This window comes from Lichenostomus cassidix, unplaced genomic scaffold (genome assembly GCF_008360975.1).
Source record: "Lichenostomus cassidix isolate B80296 unplaced genomic scaffold, HeHo_3.0 HiC_scaffold_771, whole genome shotgun sequence".
NCBI classification, from domain to species: domain Eukaryota; kingdom Metazoa; phylum Chordata; class Aves; order Passeriformes; family Meliphagidae; genus Lichenostomus; species Lichenostomus cassidix.
In genome coordinates, this window is record NW_028147970.1 from 52,030 (window position 1) to 77,558 (window position 25,529).

The 25,529-nt window shown below is 54.8% G+C and overlaps 2 protein-coding genes across 2 annotated transcripts; both read right to left on the reverse strand.

Annotated features, from left to right (window-relative positions):
- LOC146420493 (cytochrome c1, heme protein, mitochondrial-like) lies at window positions 1-12,471 on the reverse strand. Its single transcript, XM_085048216.1, has 7 exons — window positions 12,322-12,471; window positions 10,043-10,236; window positions 6,459-6,585; window positions 5,451-5,608; window positions 1,801-1,961; window positions 815-915; window positions 1-234 (listed from the first exon to the last, which is right to left on the reverse strand). The coding sequence occupies exons 1-7, from the start codon at window positions 12,445-12,447 to the stop codon at window positions 130-132; spliced, it is 972 nt and encodes a 323-aa protein (XP_084904342.1). The 5' UTR covers window positions 12,448-12,471; the 3' UTR covers window positions 1-129.
- Window positions 12,472-14,041: 1,570 nt separating this feature from the next.
- GPAA1 (glycosylphosphatidylinositol anchor attachment 1) lies at window positions 14,042-25,502 on the reverse strand (the record flags this gene model as incomplete). The annotated part of the gene is made up of 7 exons (XM_085048211.1): window positions 14,042-14,302; window positions 14,797-14,964; window positions 16,349-16,542; window positions 19,732-19,797; window positions 22,301-22,454; window positions 24,688-24,884; window positions 25,476-25,502. Coding segments are annotated over 7 exons (1,050 nt in total), but the record flags the coding sequence as incomplete, so codon positions are not given.
- Between the last annotated feature and the right edge of the window lie 27 nt (window positions 25,503-25,529).

Consider the following 25,529-nt stretch of genomic DNA (forward strand, 5'->3'; position numbering starts at 1 on the left):
TTTCCCGTGGAATCCCAGACTTTATTCCTGCCCCACACCCCCCGGGAGCCAAGGCCACACCCGAGGTGGGGCAGAGACCCCCAGATGGGGGGCTGGGCAGCCCCCCCGCCTCCCCCAGCCCCGGGGGTCTCACTTGGGGGGTCGATAGACCATCTTCCTGCTCTTGAGCACAGACCATTTGTGTCGCTTCATGTAGTACAGCAGAGGCACCAGCAGCCCCGAGAGCAGCAGCAGCTGGGGGGAAATGGGGGGTCAGGGGGGTCCCGGGGGGCTGTGAGACCCCCTGAGACCCACAGGGACACCCCGGGAACCCCCAGGGACCCCCCCAGGGACCCCAGACCCACCTTGAGCCCCCCAGGGACACCAGACCCACCCAGAGCCCCTCAGGACACCTCAGGACCACCCAGAGCCCCCAAGGGACCCCAGACCCACCTTGAGACCTCCCTGAGCCCCCCCAGGGACACCCCCAGGGACCCCAGACCCACCTTGAGGTCCCCCTGAGCCCCCCCAGGGCCTCAGACCCACCCAGGGACCCCCAAGGGCCCCAGCCCCACCCAGAGCCCCTCAGGGACCCCCAGACCCACCCCCGGGAGCCCAGCCCCACCTTGAGGCCCCCAGGGACCCCCAGAGACCCCAGCCCCACCTTGAGGCCCCCCAGGGACCCCAGACCCACCCAGAGCCCCCCAGGGACACCCCCAGGGTCCCCAGACACCCCGGGGACACCTCCAGGGACCCCCAGGGACCCCAGACCTACCTTGAGGCCCCCCTGAGGCCCCCAGGGACCCCCAGACCCCCCCAGAGACCCCAGACCCACCTTGAGGCCCATCCTCTTGCGGTGGTCGTGCTCCGGCTCGGCCGCCCAGCGCAGGAAGGTGCAAACGTCCTTGGCGATCTGGGACATGGTGGCAGGGGTGCCTGGGGGGACAGGGGGAGACCCCCGGGGACACTGCTGGGACCCTCGAGACCCCAGGGACACCTCTGGGACCCCCTTGGACACCTCTGGGAGCCTCAGGGACACCTCTGGGACCTCTGAGACCCCCAGGGACACTGCTGGGACCCCTGAGACCGCCGGGGACACCTCTGGGACCCCCTGGGTCCCCCAGAAACCCCACAGACCCCTCTGGGACCTCCATGGAGCCCCCAAGAGTCCCACAGACACCTCTGGGACCCCTGAGACCCTCAGGGACACCTCAGACCCCAATGGGACCCCCAGGACCCTTCTGGGACCCCTGAGACCCCTGGGACACCTCTGGGACCCCTGAAACCCCCAGGGACATCTCTGGGAGCCTCGAGACCCCCAGGGACACCTCTGGGACCCCTGAGACCCCCATGGACTCCCCAGGACCATTCTGGGACCCCTGAGAGCCCCAGGGACCCCTCTGGGACCCCCAGGACCCCCCAAAATGTGGAATGGTTGAGGCTGCTCTGGACCACCCTGTGCCCCCCACCCTAAATTCCCGGTGTGGTCAAAGACCCCCAGACCCCTTCAGGAGCCCCCTAGATGGTTCCAGGAACCCCCAGACCCCCCCAGATCACCCCAGGACCCTTGAGATTCCCCCAAATCCCCCCCAGGACCCCCTAAATCCCTTCCAGGACCCCCCAAATTTCCCCCATAAATTGCCTCCAGACCCCTTCAGGACCCCATTAGACCCTTCCAGGAGGCCCCCAGACCACCCCAAATCCCCCCGGACCCCCAAATCCCCCTCCAGGACACCCCAAATCCCCCAGGACACCCCAAATCCCCCCCAGGACACCCTAAATCCCCTCCAGGACCCCCCAAGCCCCCCAAATTTCCCGTACCATCGTCGTACTCGAGCACCTCGTCGTAGATGGGGGGAGCCATGCCGATGGCCTGGCCGGGGAAATAGGGGTTGTAGTGCAGCCCCTCGCGGAGAGAGACCCCAGCGGGGGGATCACAGTAACCAGTGAGGAGAGAGAACACGTAATCCTCACCGCCGTGCCTGAAACAGGGGATTAATTAATGTAATTAATGTAATTAATGGGCAATAGGGGTTGTAGTGCAGCCCCTCGCGGAGAGAGACCCCAGCGGGGGGATCACAGTAACCCGTCAGCAGGGAGAACACGTAATCCTCACCACCGTGCCTGGAAATTAAATTAATTAATGTAATTAATGGGGTTAATGGGAAATGGGGGTTGTAGTGCAGCCCCTCGCGGAGAGAGACCCCAGCGGGGGGATCACAGTAACCAGTGAGCAGAGAGAACACGTAATCCTCACCGCCGTGCCTGAAAAATGTAATTAACTAATGTAATTAATGTAATTAATGGGCAATAGGGGTTGTAGTGCAGCCCCTCGCGGAGAGAGACCCCAGCGGGGGGATCACAGTACCCAGTGAGCAGAGAGAACACGTAATCCTCACCGCCGTGCCTGAAAAATGGGATTAATTAATGTAATTAATGGGGTTAATGGGAAATGGGGGTTGTAGTGCAGCCCCTCGCGGAGAGAGACCCCAGCGGGGGGATCACAGTAACCCGTGAGCAGAGAGAACACGTAATCCTCACCGCCGTGCCTGGAAATTAAATTAATTAATGTAATTAATGGGGTTAATTAATGGGGTCAATGGGAAATAGGGGTTGTAGTGCAGCCCCTCGCGGAGAGAGACCCCAGCGGGGGGATCACAGTACCCAGTGAGCAGGGAGAACACGTAATCCTCACCACCGTGCCTGAAATAGGGGTTAATTAATGTGATTAATTAATGGGGTTAATGGGCAATAGGGGTTGTAGTGCAGCCCCTCGCGGAGAGAGACCCTAGCGGGGGGATCACAGTAACCCGTCAGGAGAGAGAACACGTAATCCTCACCGCCGTGCCTGAAAATTAAATTAATTAATGTAATTAATTAATGGGGTTAATTAATGGGGTTAATGGGAAATAGGGGTTGTAGTGCAGCCCCTCGCGGAGAGAGACCCCAGCGGGGGGATCACAGTAACCCGTGAGCAGAGAGAACACGTAATCCTCACCACCGTGCCTGTGGGGGTTAATTAACGGGGTTAATTAATGTAATTAATTAATGGGGTTAATGGGCAATGGGGGTTGTAGTGCAGCCCCTCGCGGAGAGAGACCCCAGCGGGGGGATCACAGTACCCAGTGAGGAGAGAGAACACGTAATCCTCACCGCCGTGCCTGTGGGGGGTAATTAATGTAATTAATTAATGGGGTTAATTAATGGGGTCAATGGGAAATGGGGGTTGTAGTGCAGCCCCTCGCGGAGAGAGACCCCAGCAGGGGGGATCACAGTAACCCGTGAGGAGGGAGAACACGTAATCCTCACCGCCGTGCCTGAAATTAAATTAATTAATGTAATTAATGGGGTTAATGGGCAATAGGGGTTGTAGTGCAGCCCCTCGCGGAGAGAGACCCCGGCGGGGGGATCACAGTAACCCGTGAGCAGGGAGAACACGTAATCCTCACCGCCGTGCCTGGAAATTAAATTAATTAATGTAATTAATGTAATTAACGGGATCGCAGTACCCTGAGAACACGTAATCCTCACCGCCGTGCCTGGAATAGGGGATTAATTAATGTAATTAATGTAATTAATGGGCAATAGGGGTTGTAGTGCAGCCCCTCGCGGAGAGAGACCCCAGCAGGGGGATCACAGTAACCCGTCAGCAGAGAGAACACGTAATCCTCACCGCCGTGCCTGAAAATTAAATTAATTAACTTAATTAATGGGGTTAATTAATGGGATCAATGTGATCACAGTAACCCGTGAGCAGGGAGAACATGTAATCCTCACCACCGTGCCTGTGGGGATTAATTCATGTAATTAATGGGATTACAGTGCCCTGAGAACACGTAATCCTCACCGCAGTGCCTGAAAAATGGGATTAATTAATGTAATTAATGTAATTAACGGGATTGCAATACCCTGAGAACATGGAAGCCTCACCGCCGTGCCTGAAAAATGGGATTAATTAATGTAATTAATGTAATTAACGGGATCACAGTACCCTGAGAACATGTAATCCTCACCGCCGTGCCTGGAAATGGGATTAATTAATGTAATTAACGTAATTAATGGGATCACAGCACCCTGAGAACATGGAATCCTCACTCCTGTGCCCGGGAAAAATGGGAATGAGATCAATGAGATCAATGAGATCAATGAGATCAATAGGATCAATCGGATCAATGGGATCAATGAGATCAATGAGATCAATGGGATCAGTGTGGGAATGGGGGGGATCAGGACCCCCCAAACCACCCCTAGGACCCCAAAAACATCCCAAATTCTGTCACCTGGCGCTGATGATGTAGCTAAGGTTGGGGGGCAGCGCCCCGTTGTTCAGTGACCCCAAAGCCCCCAAACTGACCCCAAACCCCATAAATCACCCCAAACTGACCCCAGGACACCCCAAACCCCATAAATTCCCCCATAAATCACCCCAAATCCCTCACCTGGTGTTCACAATATAGCTGAGATCAGGTGGCAGTGCCCTGTTGTTCAGTGACCCCAAACCCCACAAACTGACCCCAAACCCCCCAAACTGACCCCAAACCCCATAAATCACCCCAAAAGGCTCACCTGGCATTGACAATATAACTCAGGTCAGGAGGCAGTGCCCTGTAATTCGCTGACCCCAAACCCCATAAATCACCCCAAAACCACCCCAAATCCTCAGCTGGCATTAACAATGTAGCTCAGGTCAGGAGGCAGAGCCCCGTTGTTGGCTGACCCCAAACCCCCCAAACTGACCCCAAACCCCATAAATCACCTCAAACCCCATAAATCACCCCAAATCCTCACCTGGCATTGACAATATAGCTGAGATCAGGAGGCAGAGCCCCGTTGTTGGCTGATCCCAAACCCCATAAATCACCCCAAACTGACCCCAAACCCCATAAATCACCCCAAACTGACCCCAAACCCCATAAATCACCCCAAATCACCCCAAAAGGCTCACCTGGCATTCACAATGTAGCTCAGATCAGGTGGCAGTGCCCCGTTATTCGCTGCCCGCGCAGCCTCGGGGTTGGGATAAGGTTTGGGGAAATAATCCAAGATCTTCCCTGGCAGACCCCAGACTGACCCCAAACCCCAAAAACACCCCATAAATCACCCCAAACCCCATAAATCACCCCAAAAGGCTCACCTGGCATTGACAATGTAGCTCAGGTCAGGAGGCAGTGCCCCGTTATTCGCTGCTCGCGCAGCCTCGGGGTTGGGATAAGGTTTGGGGAAATAATCCAAGATCTTCCCTGGCAGACCCCAAACCCCAAAAACACCCCAAAAACACCCCAAAAACACCCCAAAAGGCTCACCTGGCGTTCACAATGTAGCTCAGGTCAGGAGGCAGAGCCCCGTTGTTCGCTGCCCGCGCAGCCTCGGGGTTGGGATAAGGTTTGGGGAAATAATCCGAGATCTTCCCTGGCAGACACCAGACTGACCCCAAACCCCAAAACCACCCCAAATCACCCCAAAAGGCTCACCTGGCATTGACAATATAGCTGAGATCAGGAGGCAGTGCCCCGTTGTTCGCTGCCCGCGCAGCCTCGGGGTTGGGATAAGGTTTGGGGAAATAATCCGAGATCTTCCCTGGCCGCATGAACATCTCGCCGTTCTCGTCTGGGCCGTCCTGCACCTCCACCTGCGGACAGGTGACACAGCTGGGACAGCGTGGGGACAGGTGGGACAGCGTGGGGACAGGTGACACAGGTGGAACATTGTAGGGACAGTGTGGGGACAGGTGGGACAAGTGAGACATTGTGGTGAGACATCGTGGAGGCAGGTTGAACAGGTGAGACACATGGGGACAGATGAGACATGGTGGGAACAGGTGGGACATCATGGGGACAGGTGGAACACCTTGGGGACAGGTGGGACATCGTGGGGACAGGTGGGACACTGGGAATGGCAGGACAAGGATAGGTGAGACATGGGGACAGCGGGAATGGCACAATGGGGACACTGGGAACGGCAGGACAGGGACAGTGGAACAACTGGGACAGAGCCAGCAGGACATCAGGGGTGGCAGGACAGGGACACAGAGCGCTAGGAATGGCAGGACAGGGACATGGGGACAGTTGGACAAAGCCATCAGGACATCAGGGGTGGCAGGACACGGACACTGGGACGTCAGGAGGAGCAAGGTAGGGACACTGGGACACTGGGATGGAGCCAGCAGGACATCAGAGATGGCAGGACAGTGACACCAGGACAGTGGCAATGGCAGAATGGGGACACTGGGACACCAGCACAGTGGCACTGGGACACTGGGGGAACACTGGGAATGGCAGGAGAAGGACAGTGGGACACTGGGGACAGCAGCAGGTGACAGTGGGACAATGGTGACAGCAGCAGGTGACAGTGGGACAATGGTGACAGCAGGAGGTGACAGCAGCAGGTGACAGTGGGACAGCAGCAGGTGACATGGTGACAGCAGCAGGTGACAGCAGCAGGTGACAGCAGCAGGTGACAGTGTCCCCAGGCTGTCTCACCTCCTCGGCCAGCGCCTTGGCCTCAGCCTCGGTGTGAGTGACACCAATGAGGTTCCTGAAGGCCACAAACTCCATGGAGTGACAGGCAGAGCACACCTGGCGGTACACCTGGAACCCTCGGCGAACACTGTGGGACAGAAAAATCCCAAAAATGTAACCTAAAATATCCCAAAATATCCCAAAATAACCCAAAACACACCTGGCGGTACACCTGGAACCCTCGGCGCACACTGCGAGAGAGAGACCCCAAAATTACCCAAAATTACCCCAAAATAACCCCAAACAGACCTGGCGGTACACCTGGAACCCTCGGCGCACACTGCGAGAGAGAGACCCCAAAATTACCCAAAATTACCCCAAAATTACCGCAAAATAACCCAAAACACACCTGGCGGTACACCTGGAACCCTCGGCGCACACTGTGGGACAGAGAGACCCCAAAATTACCCAAAATAACCCAAAATTACCGCAAAATAACCCAAAACACACCTGGCGGTACACCTGGAACCCTCGGCGCACACTGTGGGACAGAGAGACCCCAAAATTACCCCAAAATAACACCAAACACACCTGGCGGTACACCTGGAACCCTCGGCGCACACTGCGAGAGAGAGAGACCCCAAAATTACCCAAAATTACCCCAAAATAATCCCAAACACACCTGGCAGTACACCTGGAACCCTCGGCGAACACTGTGGGACAGAAATAACCCCAAAATTACCCAAAATAACCCAAAATTACCGCAAAATAACCCCAAACACACCTGGCGGTACACCTGGGACCCTCAGCGCACACTGGGAGAGAGAAATCCCAAAATATAATCCCAAAATAACCCAAAATTACCCCAAAATAACTCAAAATACACCTGGACATACACCTGGAACCCTCAGCGCACACAGTGGGAGAAATAACCCCAAAATTACCCAAAATTGCTGCAAAATAACCCAAAATACACCTGGAGATACACCTAGAATCCTTGAAGCACGCTGGGAGAAAGAAATAACCCCAAAATTACCCAAAATAACCCAAAATTGCCGCAAAATAACCCAAAATACACCTGGTGGTACACCTGGGACCCTCAGCGCACACTGGGAGAGAGAAATCCCAAAATGTAACCTAAAATATCCCAAAATAACCCAAAACACACCTGGATGTACACCTGGAACCCTCGGCGGACACTGAGAGAAAAGAAATAACCCAAAAATGTAACCAAAAATATCCCAAAATATCCCAAAATATCTCAAAATATCCCAAAATATCCCAAAATACACCTGGCACCCTCGGCGGACACTCGGAGAGAAAAATCCCAAAAATGTAACCAAAAATATCCCAAAATTACCCAAAATACACCTGGCGATACACCTGGAACCCTCAGCGGACACTGAGAGAGAGAAATCCCAAAATATAACCCCAAAATAACCCAAAATTACCACAAAATAACCCGAAATACACCTGGCAATACACCTGGATCCCTCTGCGGAGGGTTCTGTGGGGCTAGAAACCCCAAAATATAACCCCAAAATAACCCCAAATAACCCCAAACACACCTGGAACTCCCTGCAGAGACCTCAGGACAGAAAGAGATCCCAAAATAACCCTAAAACAACCCAAAATAACCCAAAATACACCTGGAGATACATTTGGAACCCACTGCAGACACTGCGAGAGAGAAATCCCAAAAAAATCCCAAAAAAATCCCAAAAAAATCCCAAATAACCCCAAACACAGCTGGGCACTGCGGGGACACAGAGAGACCCCAAAACAACCCCAAAAATAACCCCAAACACACCTGAAACCCACTGCAGACACTGCAGGGAAAGGAGGCTTTTTGACCCCCAAAAAACCCCAAAATAACCCCAAAAAACCCCAAAATAACCCAAAAACACCTGACAATACAGCTAAAACGCTCTGCAGATACTGCAGGGTTAGAAACCCCAAAAAACCAAAAAAAACCCCAAAAACACCTGACAATACACCTAGAACCCTTTGCAGATACTGCAGGGTTAGAAACCCCAAAAAACCCCAAAAAACCCCAAAAAACTCCAAAAAACCCCAAAATAACCCCAAAAAAACCCCAAACACACCTGACAATACAGCTAAAATCCTCTGCAGACACTGCAGGGTTAGAAACCCCAAAAAACCCCAAAATAACCCCAAACACACCTGACGACACACCTAGAACCCTCTGCAGACACTGCAGGGTTAGAAACCCTAAAAAACCCCAAAAAACCCCAAAAAACCCAAAAAAAACCCCAAAAAAACCCCCAAAACCCTAAAATAACACCAAACACACCTGACGACACACCTAAAACCCTCTGCAGACACTGCAGGGTTAGAAACCCCAAAAAACCCCAAAAAAACCCAAAAAAACCCAAAAAAACCCCAAAAAAACCCAAAATAACCCAAACACACCTGACAATACACCTAAAACCCTCTGCAGATACTGCAGGGTTAGAAACCCCAAAAAACCCCAAAAAACCCCAAAAAACCCCAAAATAAGCCCAAACACACCTGACGACACACCTAGAACCCTCTGCAGACACTGCAGGGTTAGAAACCCCAAAAAACCCCAAAAAACCCCAAAATAACCCCAAAAAATCCTAAAATAACCCCAAACACACCTGACAATACAGCTAAAACCCTCTGCAGACACTGCAGGGTTAGAAACCCCAAAAAACCCCAAAAAACCCCAAACACACCTGGTGATACACCTGGAACCACAGGACCCCCTAAACAGCCCCCAAACCCTCCCCGAAGCCCCCACCCCATTACCTGGCGTGGTCCAGGACCATCTCAGGACCCCCTAAATACCCCCTAAGACCCCCCAAAGCCCCCCAAAGCCCCTCTCCCCATTACCTGGTGTGGCCCAGGACCCCCTCAGGATGCCGTAAATGCCCCCAGAGCCCCCCAAAACCCCCCACCCCATTACCTGGCATGGTCCAGGACCCGATCCCCCAGGACCCCCAAAACCCCTCTCCTCATCACCTGGCATGGTCCAGGACCCTCCAACCCCCAAACCCCCTAAACCCCATTACCTGGCATGGTCCAGGACACCCCAAACCCCCAAAAGCCCCCAAACTTCCCCAAAACCCCTCTCCCCATTACCTGGCGTGTCCAGGACCCTAAATCCCCAAAAGCCCCAGGACCCCCCAAACGCCCCTCCCCTTACCTGGCGTGGCCAGGACTCACAAATTCCCCAGGACCCCAAACTTCCCCACCTCATTACCTGGCATAGTCCAGGACCCCTAAATGCCCCAAAGACCCCCAGGACACCCAAAACCCCCTCCCCATTACCTGGCATGGTCCAGGACCCCCAAACCACCCCAGATCCCCCAAAATCCCCCACCCCATTACCTGGCATGGTCCAGGACCCCCAATCCCCAGGACCCCCAAGCTCCCCTCCCCATTACCTGGCGTGGTCCAGGACCCCATAAATACCCCTAAACCCCCCAAACCCCTCTCCCCATTACCTGGTGGCCAGGACCCCCAGCCCCTCCCCAGGACCCCCAAACCCTCCCCAGGACCCCCTAAACCCCAGGACCCCCAACCCCCAGGACCCCCAAAAGCCCCCCAAATCCCCTTACCTGGCGTGGTCCAGGGAGGACAGCGCCCCGCTGTGGCTCCAGGGGAAGTTGGGGGGATGCAGCTCCAGCTCCCCTGCGCTCAGGGGACTGCCGAGGGACAGCGACAGTGCCAGCGAGCCACCGCCCACCAGCACCCCCAGGGCCATCAGAGCCCGCCGGGACCGCGAGCGGCCAGGGAAGGAGGACAGGGACACCTGAGGGGACATCAGGGGGAGTTAGGGTGACAGGGACACCTGCGGGGACATTGAGGGGAAGTTAGGGTGACACCTGGGGGTACAGGGACAGAGAGCCACCGCCCACCAGGACCCCCAGAGCCATCAGAGCCCGCCGGGACCGGGAGCGGCCGGGGAACGAGGACAGGGACACCTGCGGGGACAGCAGGGGGTTAGGGTGACAAGGACACCTGCGGGGACATTGAGGGATTAGGGACACCTGGGGGTGACAATGACAGGGACAGAGAGCCACCCCCGACCAGCACCCCGAGAGCCATCAGAGCCCGCCAGGACCGGGAGCGGCCAGGGAACGAGGACAGGGACACCTGCGGGGACATTGAGGGGGAGTAAGGGACACCTGGGGGGACATCGTGGGTCAGAGGTGACAATGACAGGGACAGAGAGCCACCCCCGACCAGGACCATCAGAGCCCGCCGGGACCGGGAGCGGCCGGGGAACGAGGACAGGGACACCTGCGGGGACATCGGAGAGTCAGGGTGACAGGGACAAAGAGCCACCCCCGGGATTGGGAACAGCTAGAGAACAAGGGCAGCGACACCTGGGGGGACACCGAGGGGAGTTAGGGGTGACAGGGACACCTGCGGGGACACCAGGGAGGATTTAGGGACACCTGTAGGGACACCGGGGGGAGTTAGGGACACCTGGGGTGACAGGGACACCTGGGGGGACATCGGAGGTGTAGGGGTGACAGGGACAGAGAGCCATCCCTGGGACCAGGAACGGCCCGGTAATGAGGACAGGGACACCTGCGGGGACACCGAGGGGTTAGGGACACCTGGGGGTGACAGGGACACCTGCGGGGACACCAGGGAGGATTTAGGGACACCTGTAGGGACACCGCAGGGAGTTAGGGACACCTGGGGGGACATCGGGTGGTTAGGGGTGACAGGGACAGGGAGCCATCCCTGGGACCAGGAACGGCCCGGTAAATGAGGACAGGGACACCTGCGGGGACACCTGTGGGTGACAGGAACACCTGGGGTGACAGGAACACCTGAGGTGACACTGGGGAGTGACACTGAGGTGACACCGGGAAGGATTTAGGGACACCTGTGGGTGACAGGAACACCTGGGGTGACAGTGACACCTGCAGGGACACCGGGAAGGATTTAGGGACACCTGAGGTGACACCGAGATCCGGGGGGAACGCGAGCAATGGGGGCGTGAAGAGCAGAATCAGCGGGAATAACGGGAATGGGAACACCGGGAATACCGGGAATATACCCGGAAATACCGGGAAAACCGGGAATATCGGGAGGATACCGGGAGCATCGGGAACACCGGGAACGGGAATCCCAAAATACCGAGGATGCCGGGAACACCGGGAACGGGAATCCCGTGAGGATCCAGACGATACCGGGAATACCGAGGATACCGGGAGCACCGGGAAGGGCGGGCAAAGGACACCGCGGGGACAACGGGGACACCGGAATGATCGGAGAGCAGTTACCGGGGAAACCGGGAGCACCGGGGGAGGGAACGGGAAAGGAACCGGAGAGCGGCAGTGGGGCTTGGGGGTACCGGATACACCGGGGGAGGGAACGGGAAAGGAACGGGAGAGCTCCGGTAGGGCTTGGAGGTACCGGATACGCCGGGGAGGTAACGGGAAAGGAACCGGAGAGCTCGGGAGGGATTTGGGGTGTACCGGATACACCGGGGAGATAACGGGAGATGAACCGGAGAGCTCAGGAGGGATTTGGGGATACCGGATACACCGGGGAGATAACGGAGCACACCGGGCAGGGCTGGGAGCACCGGATACACCGGGAGAGGAGAATCGCGACCCGGGACAGACCCGTGAGGAACCACGAGCCACTGAGGGGACAATCCCGGGCTATCTGAGGGGACAATCCCGGGATATCTAAAGGGACAATCCCGGGCTCTCTGAGGGGACAATCCCGGGCCATGTGAGGGGACAATCCCGGGCCATGTGAGGGGACAATCCCTTGCTCTCTGAAGGGACAATCCCTCGCTCCCTGAGGGCACACTCCCGGCCTCCCGCCCCGCCGCCCGCCGTGACCTTCCGCTGCCCCCGGGCGCGCTCACCGCAGCGTGGCCGCTCTCCGCGCCGCCCCGTGGCCGCAGCAGCGCGCGGGGAGGCAGGCCGGGCCCGGGCGGGCTCGGGAGGCGCCGCAGCCCCGGCAGGCCCCGCAGGCCCCGCAGCGCCGCCATCGCCGAGGTCGAGGGGACGCGCCGCGACGCCCCGGAAGTGACGCGAGGGACGGCGGGAGTGACGTCATCGCGCACAAGTGATGAGGAGGAGGGTTTTATTGCGGCGCCGCCTGGTGGTGGGAGGGGGAAGTGCGCCTGGATAGGCCACGCCCACTGCGTAAACCACGCCCCTTAGTGCTCCAAAACCACGCCCACTACACAAACCACGCCCCTTGGTGCATCCAAACCACGCCCACAACACAAAGCCACGCCCTTAGTGCACCCAAACCACGCCCATTGTATAAACCACGCCCATTGGGGCACCCAAACCACACCCATTGTATAAACCACGCCCATTGGTGCACCCAAACCACGCCCATTACACAAAGCCACGCCCTTTATTTAACCCACACTGTATTATACAGCCACGAAGCCACGCCCCTTAATAAACCACTCCAGCTGTACAAAACCACGCCCCCTATTTAAACCACGCCCTGTTGTAGCCACGCCCCCTCCCACCTGCCCGTTGGGGGTCCTTGGGGACACAGGGATGGCAGTTTGGGACTTCCTGGTGACACACCAGACTGGGAATGGGAATGAGCTCTGTGAGTTTGGGGGGACAGGGGGGGCTTGGGGTCCATCTGGGGGTCAGTCTGTGGGGTCAGTCCATGGGGTCTGAAGGTCCATTTGGGGGTCTGTCCACTGGTCTGTCCATGGGGTCTGTCCACGGGGTCAGTCTGTGGGTCTGGTGGTCCATCTGGAGCTCTGTCCATAGGTCCATCTGAGGGTCAGTCCACAGGTCAGTCCATGGGTCTGGAAGTCCATCCAGGGGTCTGTCCATGGGTCTGTCCATGGGTCTGTCCATGGGTCTGTCGGTCCATCTGGAGCTCTGTCCATAGGTCCGTCCATGGGTCAGTCTGTGGGTCTGGAGGTCCATTTGGGGGTCAGTCTGTGGGTCTGTCCGTGGGTCTGGGGGTCCATCCAGGGGTCTGTCCATAGGTCCGTCCATGGGTCAGTCCGTGGGTCTGGAGGTCCATCTGGAGGTCCATCCAAGGCTCTGTCCGTTGGTCCATCCCTGGGTCACTCCAGGGGTGTCACTGTCCTTGGCATTGTCCCTGCTGAGCATCTGTCCCTCCCATGTCCACCCTGTGTCCATCCCGTGTCCACGTGTCCATCCCATGTCCATGTGTCCATCCCGTGTCCATATGTCCACCCTGTGTCCACCCCGTGTCCATCTGTCCACCCTGTGTCCGTCTGTCCATCCCGTGTCCATCACTTCCAGAAGAGCACATTCCAGAGCAGCAGCCAGCAGGGATAAGCCCCCAGGGCGAGCAGGGGGCTCAGGTGGGCTCCGTACAGGTGAGGCTCAGGTGTCCGTGTGTCCATCCATGTCCATCCCGTGTCCATCCCATGTCCATCCATGCCCATGTGTCCATCCCATGTCCACCCCATGTCCATCACTTCCAGAAGAGCACGTTCCAGAGCAGCAGCCAGCAGGGGTACGCCCCCAGGGCGAGCAGGGGGCTCAGGTGGGCTCCGTACAGGTGGGGCTCAGGTGTCCATATGTCCATCCATGTCCATCCCGTGTCCATCCCATGTCCATGTGTCCATCCCATGTCCATCCCGTGTCCCTCACTTCCAGAAGAGCACGTTCCAGAGCAGCAGCCAGCAGGGATACGCCCCCAGGGCGAGCAGGGGGCTCAGGTGGGCTCCGTACAGGTGGTCCTGCAGCAGCCCCTGGCCCAGCGCCGCCAGGAATCGCTGCCACGCCTCGCCCAGCCCCGCCGGAGCCTCCAGCAGCTCCCGCTCCAGCAGCACGGCCAGGAACAGAGAGACCCCCGGGGTGGTCAGCACCAGGAGCAGAGCCAGGGGGAGTCTGGAGAGGGGAGGGGCAGTTAGAGACCCCCAGGGTCACCCAGGAACCACCCTGGGACCCCTGAGACCCCCAGGGACACCTGAGAGCCCCAGGGACACCCAGAGACCCCTGAGACACCTCAGAGCCCCAAAGATCCCCAGGAAAAATAAGACCCCCAGGTATCTCACCTGTCCCCTCAGGTCTCACCGGTCCCAGCTGTCTCACCTGTCCCTAAGGTGTCTCACCTGTCCCCCCAGGTGTCTCACCTGTGTTGCCCCGGTCTCATGGCAGCCGCAGGTGGCACTAAGGTCACTCCCAGATGTCTCACCTGTCCCTAAGGTGTCTCACCTGTCCCCCCAGGTCTCACCTGTCCCCCCCAGGTGTCTCACCTGTCCCCAAGCTGTCTCACCTGTCCCCCCAGGTGTCTCACCTGTCCCCTCAGGTGTCTCACCTGTGTCCCCAGTCTGTCTCACCTGTCCCCCCCAGCTGTCTCACCTGTCCCCAAGCTGTCTCACCTGTGTCTCCCCGGTCTCACGGCGGCCGCAGGTGGCACTAAGGTGACAGCCAGCAGGAAGCCCAAGGAGAAGTTGAGCAAAGCCAGGCAGGTGAGCAGCAAAGCCAAGGCCAGCAGGGCCACCAGCTTGAGGGTCATCCAGCCGCGCTGGCCACCGCCGGACAGAGCCCTGGGGACACAGTGACACCTGGGGTCACCTTGGGGACACACCCCAGTGTCACCCAGGGTCATCCAGCCGCGCTGGCCACCGCCGGACAGAGCCCTGGGGACAGAGTGACACCTGGGGTCACCTTGGGGACACACCCCAGGGTCACCCAGGGTCACCCAGGGTCATCCAGGGTCACCCAGGGTCACCCAGGGTCATCCAGCCCCGCTGGCCACCGCCGGACAGAGCCCTGGGGACAGAGTGACACCTGGGGTCACCTTGGGGACAGACCCCCAGTGTCACCCAGGGTCATCCAGGGTCACCCAGGGACACCCTGAGACCCCTGGGGTCACCCAGAGAACACCCAGGGTCACCCAGGGCCACCAGCTTGAGGGTCATCCAGCCCCGCTGGCCACTGCCGGACAGCGCCCTGGGGACAGAGGGACAGCTGGGGTCACCTTGGGGACACACCCCAGTGTCACCCAGTGTCACCCAGGGTCACCCAGGGTCATCCAGGGTCACCCAGCCCCGCTGGCCACTGCTGGACAGCGCCCTGGGGACAGAGGGACAGCTGGGGTCACCTTAGGGTCACTCAGTGTCACCTGGGGTCACCCCCAGTGTCCCCAGTGCTCACCAGCTTTGGGGTCACTCAGCCCCACTGAGCTCTGATGGTCAACAGAACCCCAGAGACCCCAAGAGGCACTCAAAGCCCCACAGAGCCCTTTAGGGACCCCAAGATCCCTTTAGGGACCCCAAACAACCCCAAACACCTCCAGAGCCCTTTAGGGACCCCAAACATCCCCTAAGGCCTTTAGGGACCCCAAACAAACACCCCATAAACTCCATAAACACCCCATAAACCCCATAAATCCCATAAACCCCATAAATACCCCAAATCCCCCCAAACCCCATAAACACCTGTGTGTGCTGTGGGGCAGAGCCATCCCGGCCATATAAATCCCAATCAAGGCCAGCATCACACACCCCAAACAGACCCCAAACACCCCAAACCCCATAAACCCCATACCTGTGAGTGCTGTGGGGCAGAGCTATCCCAGCCACATAGATCCCAATCAATGCCAACACCACACACCCCAAACACCCCATAAATCCCATAAAGACCCCAAATCCCCCATACCTGTGAGTGCTGTGGGGCAGAGCCATCCCAGCCACGTAGATCCCGATCAGTGCCAACACCACACACCCCATAAACACCCCATAAACCCCATAAACCACATAAAAACCCCAAATAAACCCCAAATCCTATAACTACCTGTGAGTGCTGTGGGGCAGAGCCATCCCAGCCACATAAATCCCGATCAGTGCCAACACCACACACCCCAAACACCCCATAAATCCCATAAAAACCCCAAATAAACCCCAAATAAACCCCAAATCCTATAACTACCTGTGAGTGCTGTGGGGCAGAGCCATCCCAGCCACATAAATCCCGATCAGAGCCAACACCACAGCCTCAGCCTCGCCCACCGGGAAGTGCTGAGTGGCCACAGCCTGACCTCTGACCGGCAGCAGGTACAGCGCAGTGCCAGCGGCCACTGACACCAGCACGGGGGGGACCAGCCAGAGCAGAGAGCCGCGGGGCTGGGGACAGAGTGACATTGGGGACATCAGCCACCGAGACCAGCACGGGGGGCACCAGCCACAGGACACTGCCACGGGGCTGGGGACAGAGTGACATTGGGGACATTGGGGACATCAGCAGTGCCAGCGGCCACCGAGACCAGCACGGGGGGGACCAGCCAGAGCAGAGAGCCGCGGGGCTGGGGACAGAGTGACATTGGGGACATTGGGGACATTAGCCACTGAGACCAGCACGGGGGGGACCAGCCAGAGCAGAGAGCCGCGGGGCTGGGGACAGAGTGACATTGGGGACATTGGGGACATCAGCCACAGCAGAGAGCCGCGGGGCTGGGGACAGAGTGACATTGGGGACATTGGGGACATCAGCAGTGCCAGCGGCCACCGACACCAGAACGGGGGGGACCAGCCAGAGCAGAGAGCCACGGGGCTGGGGACAGAGGGACATTGGGGACATCAGCCACAGGACACTGCCGCGGGGCTGGGGACACACAGGGACATTGGGGACATCAGCCACAGGACACTGCCATGGGGCTGGGGACACACAGGGACATTGGGGATATTGGGGACACAGAGGGACATTGGGGACACAGGGGACACTGGGGACACAGAAGGACATTGGGGACATTGGGGACATTGGGGATATTGGGGACACTGGGGATATTGGGGACACTGGGGACACTGGGGACATTGGGGATATTGGGGACACAGGGGACACAGAGGACATCAGCCCCAGCAGTGCCAGCGGCCACCGACACCAGCATGGGGGGACCAGCCAGAGCAGAGAGCCACGGGGCTGGGGACACACAGGGACATTGGGGACATTGGGGACACCAGCCACAGGAGAGAGCCATGGGGCTGGGGACAGAGCGGGACATTGGGGACAGTGGGGACACTGGGGACATTGGGGATATTGGGGATATTGGGGACAGTGGGGACACTGGGGACATTGGGAACAGAGGGGATATTGGAGACACCAGCCAGAGCAGAGAGCCGCAGGGCTGGGGATAGAGGGGACATTGGGGACACTGGGGACACTGGGGACACAGGGGACATTGGGGACACCAACCCCCAACACCAGCACGGGGGGGACCAGCCAGAGCAGAGAGCCGCGGGGCTGGGGACAGAGTGACATTGGGGACACGGGGATCAGGACTGGGGTCCCAAATGTGAGTATTGGGGTCCCAGGGGTGACAAGTGGGGTCTCAGGGGTGAGGCTGGGGGGCACAGGGTGACAACTGGGGTCGCACAGGTGAGGATTTGGGTCCCAAAGGTCAGGACTGGGGTCCCAGAGGGGATGACTGGGGTTCCAGGGTGGCCCAGGGGGCAGGATTTGGGGTCCCAGAGTGGTTTGGGGATCCTCAGGTGGTTTTTTTGGGGTCCCAAGGTGGTTTTGGTGTCCCAGGGTGGTTTTGGGGTAATTTTGGGGTCCCAGAGAGGATTTGGGGTGGTTTTGGGGTTGTTTTGGGATGTTTTTGGGGTGATTTTGGGGTATTTTTGGGGTAATTTTGGGGTAATTTTGGGGTGATTTTGGGGTAGTTTTGGGGTAGTTTTGGGGTGTTTTTGGGGTCCCAGGATGGATTTGGGGTGATTTTGGGGTATTTTTGGGGTATTTTTGGGGTGTTTTTGAGGTGATTTTGGGGTGGCAGGATCAGGATTTGGGGTGCCAGGATGGATTTGGGGTAATTTTGGGGTGTTTTTGGGGTGATTTTGGGGTATTTTTTGGGGTGATTTTGGGGTAATTTTGGGGTGATTTTGGGGTAGTTTTGGGGTGATTTTGGGGTGATTATGGGGTGGTTTTGGGGTGTTTTTGGGGTATTTTGGGGGTATTTTTGGGGTAATTTTGGGGTGTTTTTGGGGTGGTTTTGGGGTAATTTTGGGGTGATTTTGGGGTTGTTTTGGGGTAATTTTGGGGTATTTTTGGGGTGATTTTGGGGTGATTTTGGGGTGATTTTGGGGTACTTTGTAGTGTTTTTGGGGTGATTTTGAGGTAATTTGGGGTAGCTTTTGTAGATTTTTGGGGTGTTTGGGGTGATTTTTAGGTATTTTTGGGGTGTTTATGGGGTATTTTTGGGGTGATTTTGGGGTATCTTTTGGGGTGATTTTGGGGTGATTTTGGGGTGATTTTGGGGTATTTCGAGGTGATTTTGGGGTATTTTGGGGTGGCTTTTGGGGTGTTTTTGGGTAGATTTTGGGGGTGATTTGGGTTGTTTTGGGGCATTTTAAGTGTTATTCTTTGGGGTATTTTGGGGTGTTTATGGGGTGATTTTGAAGTATTTTGGGGTGATTTCGGTGGTTTTAGCGGCATTTTTGGGGTATTTTTGGGTGATTTTTTTGGGATTTTTGGGGTGAATTTTGGGGTGATTTTTGGGGTATTTTTGGGGTGATTTTTTGGGTGATTTTTGAGGTGTTTTTAGGGTGATTTTTGGGGTGATTTTGGGGTGATTTTGGGGTGATTTTTGGGGTGATTTTGGGGTGGTTTTGGGGTGATTTGGGGTGATTTTGGGGTGATTTTCTCATGACCTTGGGGCATCTTTGGGGTGATTTTGGGGTGATTTCAGTGGTTTTGGGGGTGGTTTTGGGGTATTTTTGGGTGATTTGGGCATTTTTTGGGGCATTTTAAAATTTTGCATATTTTTGGGGTGATTTTTGGGGTGATTTTGGGGTGATTTGGGGTGATTTGTAGTGATTTTGAGGATTTTGGGGTGATTTTGGGGTGATTTTGGCTGTTTTTGAGTGATTTTGTGATGATTTTGGGTGATTTTGGGGATTTTTGGGTGATTTGGGGAAGTAATTTTGGGGTGATTTTTGGGGTGATTTTGGGGTATTCTTGTAAAATTTTGGGGTTGTTTTGGGGGTAATTTGGGGTGATTTTGGGGTGATTTTTGGGGTGGTTTTGGGGTAGTTTTGGTGATTTTGGGGTGATTTTGGGGTGATTTTGGGGTGATTTTGGGGTATTTTTGGGGTAATTTTGAGGTGTTTATGGGGTGATTTTGGGGTGTTTTTGGGGTAGTTTTGGGGTGGTTTCGGGGTGATTTTGGGGTAGTTTTGGGGTATTTTTGGGGTGATTTTTGGGGTAATTTTGGGGTGATTTTTGGGGTATTTTTAGGGTATTTTTGGGGTGATTTTGGGGTAGTTTTGGGGTGATTTTGGGGTGGTTTTGGGGTGATTTTGGGGTGGCAGGTCCCTCACCTCCCCAGGCTGGGGATCTCCCTCCCCCTCCTCGCTGCGGCTCAGCCTCATCCACAGGTCCAGGGCGTGGGGGGTCAAGGAAACAGAGACCCCAAAAAACCCTAAATCCCCTTTTCCCCAAATCCCAATTCCCTCTTTCCCCAAAAAACCCTAAATCCCCTTTTCCACAAACCCTAATTCCCTTTTCCCCCAAACCCTAAAATCTCTAATTCCCTCTTTCCCCAAAAAAACCCTAATTCCCTCCTTTCCCCAAATCCTAATTCCCTTTTCCCCCAAATCCTAATTCCCTTTTTCCCCAAATATCTAATTCCCTCTTTCCCCAAACCCTAATTCCCTTTCCCCAAACCCTAATTCCCTTTCCCCCCACATCCTAATTCCCCCTTTTACCCAAAAAACCCCTAATTCTCTTTTCCCCCAAATATCTAATTCCTTCTTTCCCCAAAAAAACCCTAATTCCCCTTTTCCCCAAACCCTAACTCCCTTTTACCCCAAAAATCCCTAATTCCTTCTTTCCCCCCAAATCGCCCCTTTTCCCTCCTTCCCTCCCCAAAATTTCCCTAATTCCCTAAACCTTTTCCCCCAATTTCCTTTTCCCCAAAGTTCTTTTCCCCAATTCCCCCTTTCCCCCAAAACCCATTTCTCCCCATTTTCCCCCAAAATCCCATTTTCCCCCAAAATCCCATTTTCCCCAAAAACCCACTTTTCCCCATTTTTCCCCCAAATCCCATTTTCCCCAAAAAACCCATTTTTTTTCCCCCATTTTTCCCCATTTTTTCCCCAAAACCCCCAAAAACTCCGGGTTTTTTCCCAAATCCCCCATTTTTTCCCAAAATCCCATTATTTAGGATATCCTGAGCCCCAGCACCAGCAGGATCAATCCCAAAGCTGCATGTAGGATCTGCATTTTCCCCCAAAAAACCCCATTTTTCCCCATTTTCTTCCCCCAAAAAACTCCATTTTTTTGCCCCAAAACCCCATTTTTTCACCCCCAAATCCTGATTTTTCCCCAAAATCCCATTTTTCAGGATATTCTCAGCCCCAGCACCGTTAGGATCAGCCCCAAAGCTCATGTAGGATCTGCATTTTCCCCAAAAAACCCCATTTTTTCCCCATTTTTTCTCTAAAAACCCCATTTTTTCCCCATTTTCCCCCCATTTTTCCCCCAAAAAACTCCATTTTTTCCCCATTTTTCCCCTATAAACACCCATTTTTTCCCCATTTTTCCCCCCAAAAACTCCGGGTTTTTTTCCCCAAATCCCATTTTTCCCCATTTTTTCCCAAAATCCCATTATTTTAGGATATCCTCAGCCCAGCACCATCAGGATCAGCCCCAAGGCTGCATGTAGGATCTGCATTTTCCCCAAAAAACCCCATTTTTTCCCCATTTCTCCCCCATTTTTTCCCCCAAAACCCCATTTTTTACCCCAAAAACTCAATTTTTTTCCCCATTTTTCCCCAAAATCCCATTTTTTTCCCCCATTTTTAGGATATCCTGAGCCCCAGCACCAGCAGGATCAACCCCAAAGCTCTGGCATGTAGGATCTGCATTTCCCCCAAAAACCCATTTTTTCCCCCATTTTTTTCACCCAAAATCCCAATTTTTCCCCACAAACTCCATTTTTCCCCATTTTTTTCTCTAAAAACCCCATTTTTTTCCCCATTTTTCCTCCAAAAAACTCCATTTTTTCCCCATTTTTCCACCCAAAAACCCCATTTTTCTCCCATTTTTTACCCCAAAAACTCTGGGTTTTTCCCAAAATCCCCATTTTTCCCCCAAATCCCCATTTTTTCCCATTTCCAGGATATCCTGAGCCCCAGCACCGTCAGGATCAGCCCCAGGGCTGGCATGTAGGATCTGCATTTCCCCCAAAAACCCCATTTTTTCCCCATTTTTTCACCCCCAAATCCCATTTTTTCACCCCCAAATCCCATTTTTTCCCCCAAAAACTCCATTTTTTTTCCCATTTTTTCCCAAAATCCCATTTTTTCCCAAAATCCCATTTTTTTCCCCCATTTTCAGGATATTCTCAGCCCCAGCACCATCAGGATCAGCCCCAAAGCTGCATGTAGGATCTGCATTTTCCCCCAAAAACCCCATTTTTTCTCCATTTTTCCCCCAAAAATCCCATTTCTTTGCCCCCAAATCCCATTTTTCCCCAAAAACTCCATTTTCCCCCATTTTTCCCCTATAAACACCCATTTTTTCCCCATTTTTTACCCTAAAACCACCGGGTTTTTTTCCCCAGATCCCCATTTTTCCCCCATTATTTTAGGATATCCTGAGCCCCAGCACCATCAGGATCAGCCCCAAAGCTGCATGTAGGATCTGCATTTTCCCCCAAAAACCCCATTTTTTCTCCATTTTTTCCCCAAAAACTCCATTTTCCCCCATTTTTTTCTCTAAAACTCCCATTTTTTCTCCATTTTCCCCCCAAAAAACTCAATTTTTTCCCATTTTTTCCCCATTTTTCCCCTATAAACACCCATTTTTCTCCCATTTTTTACCCTAAAAACTCCAGGTTTTTTCCCAAATCACCCATTTTTCCCAAAATCCCATTATTTAGGATATTCTCAGCCCCAGCACCGTGAGGATCAGCCCCAGGGCTGGCATGTAGGAGCCGATGGACACGAAGCGCGACAGCGACGGCAGGAGGTACAGGAAATAGGATTGGTGAAGTCTTTCCAGCAGGTTGTTGAGCTTCCGGAACATTCCTTCCAGAGTTCTGCGATTTGGGAATGGGATTTGGGGTGTTGGGGTCACCCTGAGTTCATACAGAGATCAAAACACCCCAAAAACAGTAATAAAATTGCAAAAAAAACAAGGTTAAAAACCCCAAAAAACACTGCCAGGACCCCAAAAACAACCCTAAAAACCCCTAAAACACCCCCAGGACACCCCGAATTCATAGAGAGACCAAAACACCCCAAAAACAGTAATAAAACCCCCAAAAACAAGGTAAAAACCCAAAAAAAATCCCTAAAAAACCACTGCCAGGGCACCTGAAAAACATCCCCAAAGACCCTACAAAACAACCCTAAAAACCCCAAAAAAAGAACCCTAAAAACCCCAAAAAACAACCCCAAAAACCCCAAAACAACCCTAAAAACCCCAAAAACAACCCCAAAACTAATAAAACCCCCAAAAAACACTACCAGGACACCCCAAAAAGCAACTCTAAAAACCCAAAAAAACAACCCTAAAAACCCCAAGAAGCAACTCTAAAAACCCCCAAAACACCCCCAGGGTCATCCCAAATTCATAAAGAGACCAAAACACCCCAAAAACACTAATAAAACCCAAAAAAAACAAGTTAAAAACCAAAAAAAACCACCCCAAAAAAACACTGCCAGGACACCCCAAAAAACATCCCCAAAGACCCCAAAAAACAACCCTAAAAACCCCAAAAACAACCCTAAAAACCCCAAAACACCCCCAGGACACCCCAAATTCATACAGAGACCAAAACACCCCAAAAACACTAATAAAAGCCCCAAAAAACAAGGTAAAAACCCCAAAAAACACTGCCAGGACCCCAAAAAACAACCCTAAAAACCCCAAAAACAACCCAAAAAACAACCCTAAAAACCCCCAAAACACCCCCAGGGTCACCCCGAATTCATAAAGAGACCAAAACACCCCAAAAACACTAATAAAAGCCCCAAAAAACAAGGTAAAAGCCCAAAAAACAGCACTAAAAAAAACCAAAAAACACCCCAGAAAACACTGCCAGGACACCCCAAAAAACAACCCCAAAGACCCCAAAAAACAACCCTAAAAACCCCAAAAAGCAACCTAAAAACCCCCCAAAAACCCTAAAACCCCAAAAGACCCCTAAAAAACCAAAAAACAACCAAAAAACACCCCCAGAGTCACCCCAAATTCATAAAGAGACCCCCAGGACACCCCAAAAACACTAATAAAACCCCCAAAACACAACTAAAAAACCCCATAAAACACCCCCCAAAAACCCCAAAAACAACCCTAAGAACAAATAAACAAAAAAACCCAAAAAACGCTGCCAGGACCCCCCAAAAACACCCCCAAAGACCCCAAAAAACAACTCTAAAAACCCCAAAAACAACCCTAAAAACCCCAAAAATCACCCGCAAGACCTCCAAAAAACATCCCCAACAACCCAAAAAATCCCTGCCAGGACCCCAAATTCCCCTAAAACCCCAAAAGCTCCCCAAAACTCCCTTAGGGACCCCCAGAGCCCCCAGACCCACCTGCCGAGCACCCTCAGGTCAAACTTGTGCTGCCGGAAGCTGTTGATCCCCCTTAGGGTCAGAGACCCCCAAAACCCCAAAAAACCCCAAAAACTCCCCAGAAACTCCCCAGAAACTCCCCCAAAAAACCCCAAAAACTGCCCCAAAACCCCAAAAACTCTCCAAAAACTGCCCCAAAACCCCCTCCTCACCTGCCGAGCGCCCCCAGGTCAAACTTGCAATGCTGGAAACTGTTGATCCCCTTAGGGTCAGAGACCCCCAGGACCCCAAAAAACCCCATAAAACCCCAAAAACACCCAGAATTCCCCCAAAAACTCCCCAAAAACTCCCCAGAAACTCCCCCAAAATCCCCCAAAAACTGCCCCAAAACTCCCTCAGGGACCCCTCCTCACCTTCCCAGCGCCCTCAGATTGAACTTGTGCTGCTGGAAGCTGTTAATTCCCCTTGGGGTCAGAGACCCCCAGGACCCCAAAAAACCTCAAAAAACTTCCCTGAAAACCCGAAAAACTTCCCAAAAAACCCCAAAAACTGCCCCAAAGCCCCCTCCTGACCTTCCCAGCGCCCCCAGGTCAAACTTGCAATGCTGGAAACTGTTGATCCCCCTTAGGGTCAGAGACCTCCAGGACCCCCAAAAAACCCAAAAAACCCCAAAAAACCCAGAATTCCCCAAAAACTCCCCCAAAAACCCCCCAAAAACCCCTCTAGGACCCCTTAGGGACCCCTCCTGACCTTCCCAGCGCCCCCAGGTCGAACTTGTGCTGCCGGAAGCTGTTGATCCCCCTGAGGCTGAGCGCCTCGATGCGGAAGCGCAGGAACAGCCCGTGAGCCCCCCCGGGACCCCCGGCCGCCTGCCCCAGCACCATCAGACCGAGGGTCCGCAGGCTCTGGGTGTAGCCAGGGCCGGAGGGGCCTTCCGGGGGGGGCAGCTGGGGGGGAAAGGGTTAATGGGGTTAATTGAGACCCCCAGAGTCACCCAGAGACCCCCAAACCCCCCAGCACCATCAGCCCCAGGGTCCGCAGGCTCTGCGTGTAACCGGGGCCGGAGGGACCCTCCGGGGGGGGCAGCTGGGGGGGAAAGGGTTAACTGGGTCAGTTGGGACCCCCAAAAATCACCCAGAGACCCCCAGAGTCATCTAGAGACCCCCAGAGACCCCCAGAGTCATCTAGAGACCCCCAGCACCATCAGGCCCAGGGTCAGCAGGCTTTGGGTGTAACCTGGACCGGAGGGGCTTTCCGGGGGGGGCAGCTGGGGGGGAAAGGGTTAATTGAGACCCCAAAAATCACCCAGACACCCCCAGAGTCATCTAGAGACCCCCAGAGACCCCCAGAGTCACCCAGGGACCCCCAGAGTCAGCTAGAGACCCCCAGAGACCCCCAGACCCATCAGCCCCAGGGTCAGCAGGCTCTGGGTGTAACCTGGACCTGAGGGGGGGCAGCTGGGGAGGAAAGGGTTAATGGGGTCAGTCGGGACCCCCCCAGAGACCCCCAGAGCAGCCCCCAGACCCAATTAACCCCACCTTGCCCTGGAAGGTGCAGAGCAGCCCCAAATGCCCCCCAGACCCCCCAGATAA

Coding starts and splice junctions, on each gene's coding strand:
- LOC146420493 (XM_085048216.1), bottom strand. CDS start 12,447: ATGGCGGCGCTGCGGGGCCTGCGGGGCCTGCCGGGGCTGCGGCGCCTC. Junction 5,609..6,458: donor CCAAGGCGCTGGCCGAGGAG/GTGAGACAGCCT, acceptor ACCTGTCCGCAG/GTGGAGGTGCAGGACGGCCC. Junction 1,962..5,450: donor AGCTATATTGTCAATGCCAG/GTGAGCCTTTTG, acceptor CCCCTGTTTCAG/GCACGGCGGTGAGGATTACG.